General features: G+C 40.6%; 1 protein-coding gene across 1 annotated transcript in view; it reads right to left on the bottom strand.

Moving 5' to 3' along the window:
- The window catches only part of dhtkd1 (dehydrogenase E1 and transketolase domain containing 1), a 57,595-nt gene that overhangs the window by 35,828 nt on the left and 7,767 nt on the right, over window positions 1-14,000 (bottom strand). The window contains exons 3-5 of the mRNA XM_084334984.1: window positions 11,158-11,369; window positions 4,716-4,910; window positions 1,201-1,470 (exon numbers count right to left, since the gene is read on the bottom strand). Coding sequence (XP_084191110.1) covers window positions 1,201-1,470; window positions 4,716-4,910; window positions 11,158-11,369 — 677 coding nt within the window. The remainder of the gene's footprint in view (window positions 1-1,200; window positions 1,471-4,715; window positions 4,911-11,157; window positions 11,370-14,000) is intronic.

Raw genomic sequence — 14,000 nt, 5'->3', positions numbered from 1 at the left:
TTCTCTGCATTTCCTAACATCTTGTTCTTAGCTATAGACCAGTTTGTAAATAATCACGTTCATAGGAATCCACATGTATCTTAACTACAGAACCTACTTTTTTGAAAAGGTAACCAATTTCCAGACCCATATGCAATGAATAAGGAATGTTGAATATTATAGCGGTTATAAGTGGCTGTATCATATTATCGATTATGACTGTGGACCATTTTTACATTTAGTAATTTAGCTGATGCTCCAAAGCAACTTACAAGTACTGTACCACAAGTCAGCAGGAAGGACACAACTCTGGCAACTAAGGGTCAGTAAGATTGTTCGTCAAAGAGTGCTACAGTCGAGTTGAGTGCATAGTAGTATATTAGCATAGTAGGTAGTAGTATATATATGGTATATTAGCATAGTAGGTAGTAGTATATATATGGTATATTAGCATAGTAGGTAGTAGTATTTATATGGTATATTAGCATAGTAGGTAGTAGTATATATATGGTATATTAGCATAGTAGGTAGTAGTGTATTATATATATATATGGTATATTAGCATAGTAGGTAGTAGTGTATATATATGGTATATTAGCATAGTAGGTAGTAGTATTTATATGGTATATTAGCATAGTAGGTAGTAGTGTATTATATATATATGGTATATTAGCATAGTAGGTAGTAGTGTATATATATGGTATATTAGCATAGTAGGTAGTAGTATAGGCAAAGTAGATTCCTTAGTAGCAAAGTGCATAATAGTAAAAGACGAAGTACGAAGGTTAGTCGTTTTTTTTCTTCATATATTGAAATGCATGACCATGCAATAATCATTTTAGTTTTTAACAGTTCAAATTCAATGGTTTGAGCCCACTATCGCTGGCATACATCTCCTATAGATTACCCATAATGCACGGCATGCACGTCTTTGTGATGACGTTGGCGAATAAAGGGTACTAAAGGGCTTGAGGAGAGCCAAGTGGGAATGTGTTCAGTACCTGCAGACGGGTGACTCTGTGCCCATGTGTTCAGTACCTGCAGACGGGTGACTCTGTGCCCATGTGTTCAGTACCTGCAGACGGGTGACTCTGTCCCCATGTGTTCAGTACCTGCAGACAGGTGACTCTGTCCCCATGTGTTCAGTACCTGCAGACAGGTGACTGTCCCCATGTGTTCAGTACCTGCAGACAGGTGACTCTGTGCCCATGTGTTCAGTACCTGCAGACAGATGACTCTGTCCCCTGGCTGGGCACTCTCGTCAGGCGAGTAGTCCCCTTCCTGCCGGAGCTGCTGCCGGGCGCGGGCCTTGCCCTGGGTCACGGGGTTAATGGCCTCCAGGTGAGACGGGTTGGGCAGCATGGTCACGTGAAGCGGCTGTTCTGCTCCAAAGTCCAGCTTCACGGAGGACGTGAGGTGGGAGAGGACATCGCCGATGGCGGGGGAGTTCTCCGGGAACTCACTGAGGCCACGTATCTTACGGAACATGAGCTGGAGAAAGAGACAACCAGAGAGAACATTAGATTAGATTCAAATGTATTGTCATCATACAGCACAGTACAACGAAAATAAGTTTGGCATCGAACCAGAGTGCAAATGTGACAGTAAAGTGTGATGGTAATATATAATGTACAGGTGATTAAACGAAGTATAAAATATATAAATTAGTACTACTGAGTGTAGTGCTAATCAGATGTATGTACAGAGTTATGATATTAATATGTACAGTGATACAGGTATAAAGACAGTATGGTACTAAGTCATACTGGCCAGCGGTGTAACTAGTAAGAGTAGGTAAGGGATGTGTACAGATATAGTATCTACAGATATGTAAAATAATTATGTACAGGTATGTACAGACAGGTGTGGATAGATATACTGTATATATACAGTCCACAGGGTATGGCATGGTGTTGCAAAATTGAGTGATAGCCTTCCTTATTCAAAATCCCTTTTATCTTGTACAAATCTACCACTTTACCAGCACCAAAGCAGCCCCAGACCATCACATTACCTCCACCATGCTTGACAGATGGTGTCAGGCACTCTTCCAGCATCTTTTCACTTGTTCTGCATCTCACAAATGTTCTTCTGTGTGATCCAAACACCTCAAACTTCGATCAGTCTGTCCATAACACTTTTTTCCAATCTTCCTCTGTCCAATGTCTGTGTTCTTTTGCCCATATTAATCTTTTCCTTTTATTGGCCAGTCTCCGATATGGCTTTTTCTTTTCCCCTCTGCCTAGAAGGCCAGCATCCCGGAGTCGCCTCTTCACTGTAGACGTTGACACTGGCGTTTTGCGGGTACCATTTAATGAAGCTGCCAGTTCAGGTCTTCAGGACCTGTGAGGCGTTTATTTCTCAAACTAGAAACTCTACTGTACTTGTCTTCTTGCTCAGTTGTGCACTGGGGCCTGCCACTTCTCTTTCTACTCTGATCAGAGCCTGTTTGTGCTGTTCTCTGAAGGGAGTAGTACACACTGTTGTAGGAAATGTTCAGTTTCTTGGCAATTTCTCACATGGAATAGCCTTAATTTCTAAGAACAAGAATAGACTGTCGAGTTTCATATGAAAGTTCTCTTTTTCTGGCCATTTTGAGAGTATAATCGAACCCACAAATAGGATGCTCCAGATACTCAACTAGCTCAAAGGAAGGCCAGTTTTATAGCTTCTCTAACCAGCAAACCCGTTTTCAGCTGTGCTAACGTAATTGCACAAGGGTTTTCAAGGTTTTTCCGAATGATCCATTATCTTTCTAACGTGATTAGCAAACACAATGTACCATTAGAACACTGGAGTGATGGTTGCTGGAAATGGGCCTCTATACACCTATGTAGATATTCCATTAAAAACCAGATGTTTGCAGCTAGAATAGTCATTTACCACATTAACAATGTATAGAGTGTATTTCAGATTCATTTAATGTTATCTTCATTGAAAAAAAACAGTGCTTTTCTTTAAGAAATAAGGACATTTTGAAGTGACCCCAAACTTTTGAACGGTAGTGTATATACAGCAGGGGTTCTCAAACTCTTTTATACCACGACCCCATTTTATTTAGGAATTCTTTTGGCGACCCCACACTTAATGTATTGCATAATTTTAATGTGGAAATAAGGAATATCAAAATAAAAGCACACGTTTCGAAAATGAAATTACAGCACTATGTTATCAATGAAATGAATGAATATTATCAACAAAAGCAATGGAATTGTTTCTGTATACACATTTATAAAACGAGGCATATTTAGCCAAAATATGTTGCCAGAACATGAAGAAAATGCGCTCACGTGCGCTTTGGCAGAGATCCGCTTCTACTCTGAAAATCCGCCCCTCACAGAGATAATATATTATGTTGATGCGAAGGGGACACGCTTTATCAGCGCAGCATTACACAACACTGGGTACTCGTTCCGGACTGATATCCAGAACTTTGCGAGTCCAGTGAACTTGACTTTCAGTAGCTCGTCACACGAAAGATCATTGAGCGCCTCCTGCATTCTGTTCCTACAACAAGCCATCAAGCTGAGTAAATACCCCCAAATCTCTGCTGATTATCCTGGAGCGCCACTAACGGAGATTCCAGCTCATTCTCAGCACATTTCTCTGCCAATGTGTTGTTTTTGTCTGCAAGGAAAATCTGCGCTTCTTCTCAGAGTTAACAAAGGCGAATACTCTTGCCACCTCACTTCAGTGTGGTATAGCAGCTGGTTATGCGCAGAGCCCATTTCATCGCGGCCAACCAGCAACGCTTCTGACAACAAACCTATCCATTGAGAGTCCAGGTTACACAAAAAAGACCAGACCCCCCTCCCGCGATTATAAATGCGCAGGGTGTAGTGAGATGTGTATTGGAATACGTGTCGGCCTCCATTGATGAAGGGGCGAGACGTGGCAAATACACACAGCCGCCGGGTGGAAAACTCGATCAGAGTTTTTTTTTTGTTGCCAATGCGCGACCCGACTGTCACCTACCTGCGACCCCACTTTGGGTTGCGACCCGTAGTTTGAGAACTGCCGATATACAGCATTATTGTACATGCTATCATAAAGAGTTATATGCAGGTGTATAAGTAGGTATATATAAGGATTATATACAGGTATATTCAGTGGACATGTGGTAAATATATAAATGTAAATATGTGGTACATACAGCACTGTTGTACATGCTATCATACAGAGTTATATGGGTTATATGTGGGTGTATAAGTAGGTATATAGAAGGATTATATGCGGGTATATTCAGACAGATATTCAGTAGATATGTATATATGTGGTAAATATGTAAATATGTGGTATACAGCACTGTTGTACATGCTATACAGAGTATGTAGACTATAGTATGAGGTGGGTAGTTAAGATTATTATGATTACTATGATTACAGTGTAGGGCAGTTGTAGACAGTGAAAGCAGTAGGTAGGTATAAATGGAGTATAGGCAACAGAGTTCAGAGTCGTACAGGACTGGAAGATTTAAACCCTCCCTCCACCCAACTAACATTTCTCTAAATACAAGAATCTTACACAGGCCTAACACACTCCTGAAGCCCTTATTCAAAGACAGAACATAAACAACCGATGTGTAACTTTTCCGTTGACGAGTTCATTAACACTGGACTCGCATCTTCTAGTCATGCTACCTGCATCATGTATGGCTGGTCCATGGGACTGAAGCTGTAAATGCACTGATCTGAAACACTGGGTATTGTTCAAATGTTCAAGGTTGTCTGTCTGACCTCGGGTGGGAACTCCAGGAGCCCCGTCAGGAGGTTGAGTCTGCCTCTGTGGGGCATGCCGATTATGACGTCCGTCACTCCGCTGTGGGCCGAATGGTGGAACAACTCGTAGAAGAATCCCATCATGCTCTCCGCCCCCTCTCCTCCATAGCGTTTCACAGTTGCAAACTTGGTGGCAAGGAAATGGTCGAATTCCTAAGATTTGCAAAATGAAATTAAGACATTAATGGTATGGGACTGATTATGGCATCTTGAATGAACAAATTAATTATCTTTATTGTCATTATACTTTCAGGTACATGGTTTCCCAATAAAAACAAGCAATGGATTCAGATCAAACCAGTCAACGTCACTAGCATTAACACTTTGAGTGCCACTCACGAGATTTCTCGTTTTTTTTTTAGGTGGTTGCATGCCTTTTTTCCACTGTGGAAAAAAGCGCCCCCTGTCGTCTCCCAGATGACATAAGTGATTTTGGAATGGACTCAATGAAAATGAATGGGGAAAAAAATCCGGTACTCCACATTTTCCAGTTCACTGATCCAGCCGGGGTTACTAGAGTTCATTCTGGAGCCTCAGAGCCCCGCGGATCATGGAGTTCTACTGTATCGCGTTGGATCCATACACGTATCGATTTTTTCGAATGGTGATCAGGAATTGGAATATACCAGTTGGATACCATCTGATGTCAGGTAAGGACTCTATGTTATCAGTGGTAGGATAATCAGAGTAAGTTTGATGAAGTTATAAGCTGTTTTGTGAAATGTCTTCTTTCGGTTTCACTGTAAAAGTCCGTGAGGAAATCAACGGAGCGATTATCAGTGCGCGGCCGTAATGTGCGTGCGTGCACGTATAATATTGATCATCTAGCGTTTATTTGAAAACGATTCATAAAAAGGCAGACGAATATCAACGTTGTGGAATATTCCACTAAAAGACGATTTTCATAGAATGCTCCAGAATGAGCTGTTTTTTATATCAAAACGGGGGCTTTTCTAACTGCTCTGAAACAGCAACGACGCGATAAAAAAACAATCTGCCTTCACAGCACTGACTGGAAAATAGTCTTTGATAATGCGATGGGCAGATTAGACACATAGCCATAATTTTAAACATAGATTAGGCGATATTAACGTTAACATTGGCGCCGATGGTGGCATTCAAGCGGTAAAACGGAAAACCAGGCGTGGCGCTGAAAGTGTTAATAGAACTCATTGAAAAAAAATAATCACAAATTCGGCGTGAAACACAAAAAAAAATCCTAACCCACATAAATGGCACAATCATACTCCCTTATTCAATAACAATGCACTCTTAATTGAAAAACGACCTATAAGATTCCCTATATGGGAAGAGCAAGGCATACACTCATTAGGGGATGTTTTTAACAAAAAGGGTTTTTGTAGTTATGGAGAAATATGCAAAAAATTTTATCTCACCAAGTCCACATGGCTTTTTTACATACAGTTACGGCTATGTTTGAAGTGTCACGGTGTTCCATTAGACATACCAATTGAACACCACAGATACCACAAATTCTTCTATGAAAGAGAGACATCGAGAGGTTTTGTTTCAGATTTTTATCATCAATTACTAACGTCCTCGTATGAAACCCTCCAACTAGACTCTGCCTGGAGGAGGGATATACCAGACCTGGAAAATGACTTTGATTGGCAAGGAGCCTGGGCAAATGTCCGACTTACATCAAGGAACCCGGACCATCAACAAATCAATCTTAACTATATTCACAGGACATACTTGACTCCTATAAGACTGAGCAGAATGGGTCTTAAACAAGACTCCAAATGCTCCCAATGTACAAATGGGGACGAAGGGACATTTATGCACATGTATTGGGACTGCCCACCAGTTAAGACATTCTGGAAAGATGTGACCCAACAATTATCAAAACTCGTATCTTGGAATATACCTGTACACCCCTCGGTATTACTATTGAATGATGTTTTTGAGTTTGCAGTAAATCCACAGCTAAAGAGATTGGTTTTATCGGGTATCACAGTAGCTAAAAAGCTGATCGCATCACGCTGGTTTCAACCGGAAAAAATGTGCCGGAAAGTTTGGTTTCTTACATATCTCGATGTGATTTATCAAGAAATATCTACAGCAAGAATTCTGGGTCTCAATGAATCCAAAATGTCAACGTGGTTAGAAGTGGTGGAGAGAATAAAAGCTAGCTTATAATGGTAGTGTCTGGTTAGGTGCGAGGGATAATGGAGGTACTACCCAAGGTGGGGTCCGGGAGGGGGGGGTTCGAGCTGGAGCATATGTGTGTAGGTTTTTAGATAACAGGTATTAGGGGTATATCCTATATAAGACAATTAACTAAAATGTGATTTCATTGGATGTGCACTGACAACTAATGCTTGTATATCTTATCGTGTGTTGTCATGTTTGTTTATGTGTTTGTTTAAAAAATAATAAAATACAAAAAAAATCACAAATTCCATAGATAAAAAAAACATGTAGCTGGAGTATTCATTGATCTCAAAAAAGGGTTCGATACTATCAATCATGATATATTAATCAGGAAATTAGAACGATATGGGATCAGGGGGGTAGTATTGGATTGGGTGAGTGTGAGAAGCTATCTAAATAAAAGGCAACAATTTGTTTGGACATTGCTTGTGGGGGGTGACCCAGGGGTCAGTGTTGGGTCCATAATTGTTCATCTTGTACATAAACGATATATGTAAAGTATCTAATATTTAAATTAGTGGTGGGACTCGATTAAAACATTTAATCGAATTAATTTGAGACTTAATAGTTAATTAATCGAAATTAATCACATTTTAATCGCATATCAATATTTGATGCGAAAAGCAAAATGTTTCAATTAAAATGGATTTTGGTATACGAGTGAATCAATGAATATACATTATACATACATTTAAGCAGCAAAATCCTGTATTAGCTACTACAAAGACCAACAGATCAATGCAATTTTTAACAAAGTGCAGCAATTTTAGGAATAATATATATATATTATAGCGCAAAGGACCTTTTGTAAACTCAAGCACTTTCAAGGTAAAAGTAAAACGCAGTGCTTTCACGTACATTCCAGAACAGTTGACCATTGGAAAAAAAAAACTTGATTGATCTCAATTTCTCTTATTTAATTTTTTTTATGAACAAACCAGACTAAGAAAAAAAGTTATTTGCGATTTATTATACTTTATACTTAGTCTGGTCTCCTTTGAAAGGTAACATTCTTACACAATAAAGAGAAATCATGATGCGATTAAATGCATCAAATTTTTTTTACTTTTAATTCTTTCTGTAGTTAATTAATCAAAATTAATGCGATAAAGTTTAAATATATTTTATTTGCGGATGACACTAATCTTTTTTGTTCTGGTAAGAATATTTAGCAGGTTTTAGGTCATCACATCTGAAATGAAGAAATGTAAAGAATGGTTTGATAGAAACAAATTATCATTGAATTTGAGCAAAACTAAAATTATGTTATCTGGAAACTGTAGATTAAATACTCAAGTACAAGTTAAAATAAATGATGTGATTAATTCCTAGGTGTAATAATAGACCATAACATCTGTTGGAAACCTCACATAAAACATGTCCAAACTAAACTGTCAAGAAGCATTTCAGTCATGAGTAAAGTAAAGCACATTCTGGAAAAAAAATCACTCTACATTCTCTACTGTTCACTAGTTGTACCATATTTAAATTACTGCACTGAAGTCTGGGGAAACACTTATAATTCTACACTACAACCACTTTTTATACTCCAAAAAAGGGCCATAAGGATAGTTCACATTGGAGGATATCGTGATCACACAAACATATTATTTTTAAAGTCAAAAACATTAAAGTTAAATGATCTTGTGGAATTTCAAACGGCACAATTAATGTATAAAGCAAAAGGTAATGTACTTCCAGGAAAAATTCAAGGACTGTTCTTTGATAGAGAGGGGGGTTATAATCTGAGGGGAGAACTACATTTAAAAGTTCTTAGTGTACGCACTACCATGAGAAGACACTGCATTTCAATATGTGGAGTGAAACGTCTGAATGTGGTGCTAAAGCTTTTTTTTTCTTTTTTTTCTTGAGATCAATGATTTGTTTTGATTTTATATTGTTTGTATTTATTTACATGTTCGAAATAAAGATTTCAAATCATAGGATAGAGAGGAGTAGGTTGAGCTGTGTAGGAGTTGTGTTATTGAGAGAGAGAGATTGAGCATTCAGAGTTGTGACGGTGAGAGGTAGTGAGAGGTGAGGAGAAAGCGCGTAGGTGTTCTTTGTGTACTGGACCCTGGACTGGCTGAGATTCCCCCTTGTGTATTGACCCTGGACTGGACGACTACCCTGAGTATTGAACAATCCATTTTTATGTCTGCGAGCCCGTTTTGTGTTTTTGACCATCGGACTGTCTATGACCATTCTCTTGCTTATCAAACTGGAATTTTCCCTTTAATTAAAAAAATATTCGTATTGATTGATATTGCTCTTGTGTGGACCTTTTGAATTTGTTTGTATTTGAACCGTGGCGAGTCTGGTCCCCACCAGATTCGTCACAATAGTGTGTAGTAGTTCTATACAATAATGCGTCACTCCATCCTCCTCCAAAGGCTGCACGAACTGGGTGTTGAGGGCACAGCACTTGACTGGTTTTCCTCCTATCTCACTGACAGACATCAATTCATCTCCCTCTCCGGCCACACCTCTTCCCCCTCCTCAGTCACACAGGGGGTCCCCCAAGGCTCAGTCCTCGGCCCCCTGCTCTTCATCTGCTACATTCTCCCCCTTGGTCACATCATTCGTAAACACAACCTCAACTTCCATTGTTACGCTGATTACACCCAAATATACATCAGTACACAATCCTTCCCCTCAGTCACATTGAGTCCTGCATCTCCGAACTTCAAACCTGGATGACTCATAACCTTCTCAAACTAAACAGTGACAAGACAGAACCCTTCATCATCTGCACAAAAACCACCCTCGGCAGATCCGGACCCATCACACTTACCATCAATGATTTCACCATCACCCCTTCCCCCCTAGTCCGCAACCTCTGTGTCATCCTCGACCCCACCCTCTCATTCGATCCCGGATCGACTATTGTAACGCTCTCCTTACGGCCTTCCCACCAAACTCCTCAACAGACTACAAGTACAAATCATCCAAAACTCTGCTGCCAGGATCATCACCCGCACCAACTCATACAGGTTCATACAGGTTCTATACAACAAGAGGTGCAAATCCAGAGCCTGCAGGATAATGAAAGACCCTCACCACCCCAATAACAGCCTGTTCCAGCTGCTGAGGTCAGGCAGACGCCTGCGAACCCCAGCTACTAGGACAGAGCGGCTTAGGCTCAGCTTCTTCCCCCAGGCCATCAGAGCCCTGAACAATGAACATTGAGTGCTCAGAACATTGAACTATCCACACACAAGCACACATGAACACACACACGACACGCACGCTGTGCACGCTCACACACGAGCAGCCACTTAACACTTTAACATGAGCGGGCACACACTCATGTCGCACACACGCACACTTATGGCCAAAAGGAAAGGACACTTTAAATTAGAATAACAGGAACAGTGTATTGCACTACCAAAGCTAACTAGCATGTCCCATATGCTCTGTAAATAACTATGTACAGATACCGAGATGTCACTCCATGTTACCTGTTACCTGTTTACTGCACAATGTTGTTTTTTATTTTTTGATTCTATTATATGTTGTACCACTGTATTGCACATCGTTGCGGGCAAGACCACCCGCATTTCATTGTATACCTGTATGCCGTGACAATTAAAACTCTTGACTTGACTTGACTTGATCCGACCACATCACCCCCGTCCTCATTCAACTACATTGGCTCCCTGTGCACTACCGGATCGATTTCAAAAACCTCCTACTCACCTTCAAAGCCCTCCACAATCTAGCCCCCATCTACATCACTGACCTCCTCCAGGAATACACCCCCTCCCGCACCCTTCGCTCATCATCTACTGGACTCCTTTCCATCCCCAGCTCATGCCTCAGCACCATGGGTGCCAGAGCGTTCAGCTGCTCGGCTCCCAGACTCTGAAACTCCCTGCCCCCACATAGCCGACAGTCTGACTCACTCTCATCATTCAAATCACAACTGAAAACCCATCTGTTCAAACTTGCATATTCACTATAACCTCCGTCACTGTCCTATACCCCCTGCTGTTTGTTTGTTTGTTATTTTAACTTCACTGTTTTTTATACTTCCCGTTTTATTTTTTAAGGCGCCACCAAATAAAATGTATTATTAAGGATTCGGATGATTATTTTTTTATATACATATAATTATAATATCTGTAATGCTAGGTGACTTTTGTTGGAATAACGTTACACACGTTGTCAAGTCAAAATGTCTGCTGTGAAAATGGCTCATGCTGCAAATACCCTACCCACCTACCTGGGACTCCAACATGAGCTTGGCCAGCTGCCTCCTATCGTCAGGGGAGATGGTCTCTTTCTTGATCTCCTCAAACCTATCTGCAAGCCATTCTCTCTCCTCCAAGCTGGTCAGCTGGATGGTCTCCACAGAGATCTGGCCGCAGTACGCCTCCTCCAGGTAGGCCACCACCTCCTCCACCGAAGCCTCCGCCTTGCCAAAGTGTCGTAGTCCTGGAGAAACAGATGAAAGAGTGCGGCCGCCAACGCGTTAAATCCAACCTTAATTTGTTTTTTACAATTATCTTGGACAGTTCGGTCAATATACGAGACAACTGTCTCCCTATGCTAGAAATTAGAGCATCTAGAATTTATGATTAGTTGGTCCATTGACAATCAATTACTGACTGAATTTGTGGGCTCAAATAATTTGTGTTTGAACCATTACATCCAAGTGAGTTTTATTTAAATGTAGGGCTTACAGCTATGAACAAAATTTACCCATAACCCAGTAAAATCACCATTGGCTACAGTGACTTGACTTGACTAAGTAGTTCAATTATTCACTTTCTATGGAGGAGCTCTGGGATTTGTCTCTTGGTGACATCATCACTATAGTCTTGTCTCTCTGATATTCAGCTTTAGTAGAACTAGTCAAGTATCAGCAGTCTTATCTCTATGTAAGGTAATCTCCAAGTAAGCTAGCGACCACTGCTTTTTTTTTTTTTTCTTTTTTTCAAGATACAAGAGTTTTATTTGTCACGGCATACAGGTATACAGTGAAATGCGGGGGGTCTCGCCCGCAACGATGTGCATAATACAAGTAATAATAATAATAAGAGTCCAACCAATAGAGCGACAGTGCAATAAACAAGTAAACAAAGCTGTCCCTGTCATCCTGTCAACACCACCATTCCTCCCAGGGCCCTATTCCCCGTACCTGGTTCAACTAAGTCGATCAAGAGGGCCATTATCCAGCTTCAGTTAACCCGATGTTTGAAGCCGGGATTTTCATGTTCCTCGAAGGTGGATTCAGTCTCGTTAACTAGAACCAGACTTGAGACCCAGGATAAGTGCGCGCGGCCGCTTCAGTTGAAAAGCCATCACGTATCGATAGCAGAGATCCTGATCTTTTAACGGCATTGATTGATTAATTGATTTAAAACTTTATTAACAGATTGCATTACGGCTCAATCGCCTCGCCGACAAGTTAAATGCGTTATCTATAGGCTAATTTTAAGTCCCTCATTACCCCAATCAATCAGATTATATTTCTTTAAACTTGCCTGCTGGCAGTAGGTTTATGGAATGGATAATCAAATGAGATCTTGCTAGCGAAAATAATTAGTTAAACTGTTATACGGAATAAGGACACGGCTCTCTTACCCATTGATTGATGTATGGTGGATCTTTTACTTATCTACACTGTGGTGTAACGGTGTCTGCTTTTGACTTTCACACAGGCGGCCCGGGTTCGAATCCCACAGTCTTTTCCTTCTTTTTGCAATGTAGGAATAATTCAATTTGGTGCACGTTGAGAGCTATATAAAGAATGACATCATCAATGCATGTAGATTTATAATATTTTAACTTAAAACTAGGCTACTTCTGCGTATAATCATTAATATTATATTCCAAAAAATTATATTGGAAACACGGGGTTTCGAACACCGGTCGCCCGGTTGGCAGGATTGTGCACTACCGCTGCGCCACTGTGCCAGATGGGATAAATTCATTGTTTATACATTAATGAACGAGAGACCCGTGTTTAGAATATTCTTTATTTTGAATGAAGTTTTATCTCTTTATTCTCATTCATTAATGTGACGTCAACGGCTCATTCAATTTCTCAAATCCGTCAAACAGCGCATCTCAGACATTTTAATCCCAGTTACAATATCACACAAAATCCACAATCCACGCATAGACACTTCAATTTTATGCTTGAATGAAACAAAATCCAGGCGCTCCTCTCCTTCCTCGCTCCTCATCCACAGCGGAGAATATGAAAGGAATCAGAGCCAAACGAGCGATAGGTTTCAATCATTAAGGATATCCCCGCGGGATTCACATTTGCAATGCTGCGCGTTGTTAAAATAACCACATAATGTGTACATCGCACCGAGCGAGCGCCACGGTATAATATAACGTGCATTATTTAGGACAAAGTGAATTTAGTATCAGCATTTTGGGTCTATTTTACATTTCAAAAGCCCCCTCTGGAAGAATGGAGCACAAAAACGTAATTCAGAATGGTATAATGCAGATCGTAGACTGTGGGAATAATTTCAGGAAACGGGCTGTCACTTCTTTGCGGGGGCGTGGCTATGGTTCATCCGGCTAACTTGAACTTAAACCCTGCTCTCGACCAGGCTCAAACTTTTTGATCTGTTGTCATGGTGATTTAGACAATCCAGCTTCGGGGAATGGGAAAGTCCGGCTTAAGTCAGACTTCACCGAAAGTTATCCGGCTAACTCAGTTATCCAGGTACGGGGAACGGGGCCCAGGTGTCAAGGCTCCTCATTCACTTTTCATTTTTGGGACCTAGTCTAAATATTACACTTCTAAAGTAAACAAACTACTTCTGTGCAGATAGAAAAAGAAAAAAGAACAGACAATTCTGAGTCAAGGGTATGTATTTGTTTTGACATTTGACGTGTCTTTGAAAGAAATAAGAAGATCCGGTAGATTTGTTGTAGGTACTGAATGATCAACGCGGCCAAACCGATCTTTTACTGTGTGTGCTGTGTATCTTTACGCACTGAACACCTGGCAGGAAGGGTGGTGTTGACAGCAGACAGCAGGGGCAGCAGTGGCCGCTAGCTTACTTGTAGAAGTAAGACTGCTGATTTTTGACAACTTCT

Source organism: Notolepis coatsorum (genome assembly GCF_963971535.1).
Source record: "Notolepis coatsorum genome assembly, chromosome: 18".
Classification (NCBI taxonomy): domain Eukaryota; kingdom Metazoa; phylum Chordata; class Actinopteri; order Aulopiformes; family Paralepididae; genus Notolepis; species Notolepis coatsorum.
This window is presented reverse-complemented; position numbering and strand designations above follow the sequence as displayed.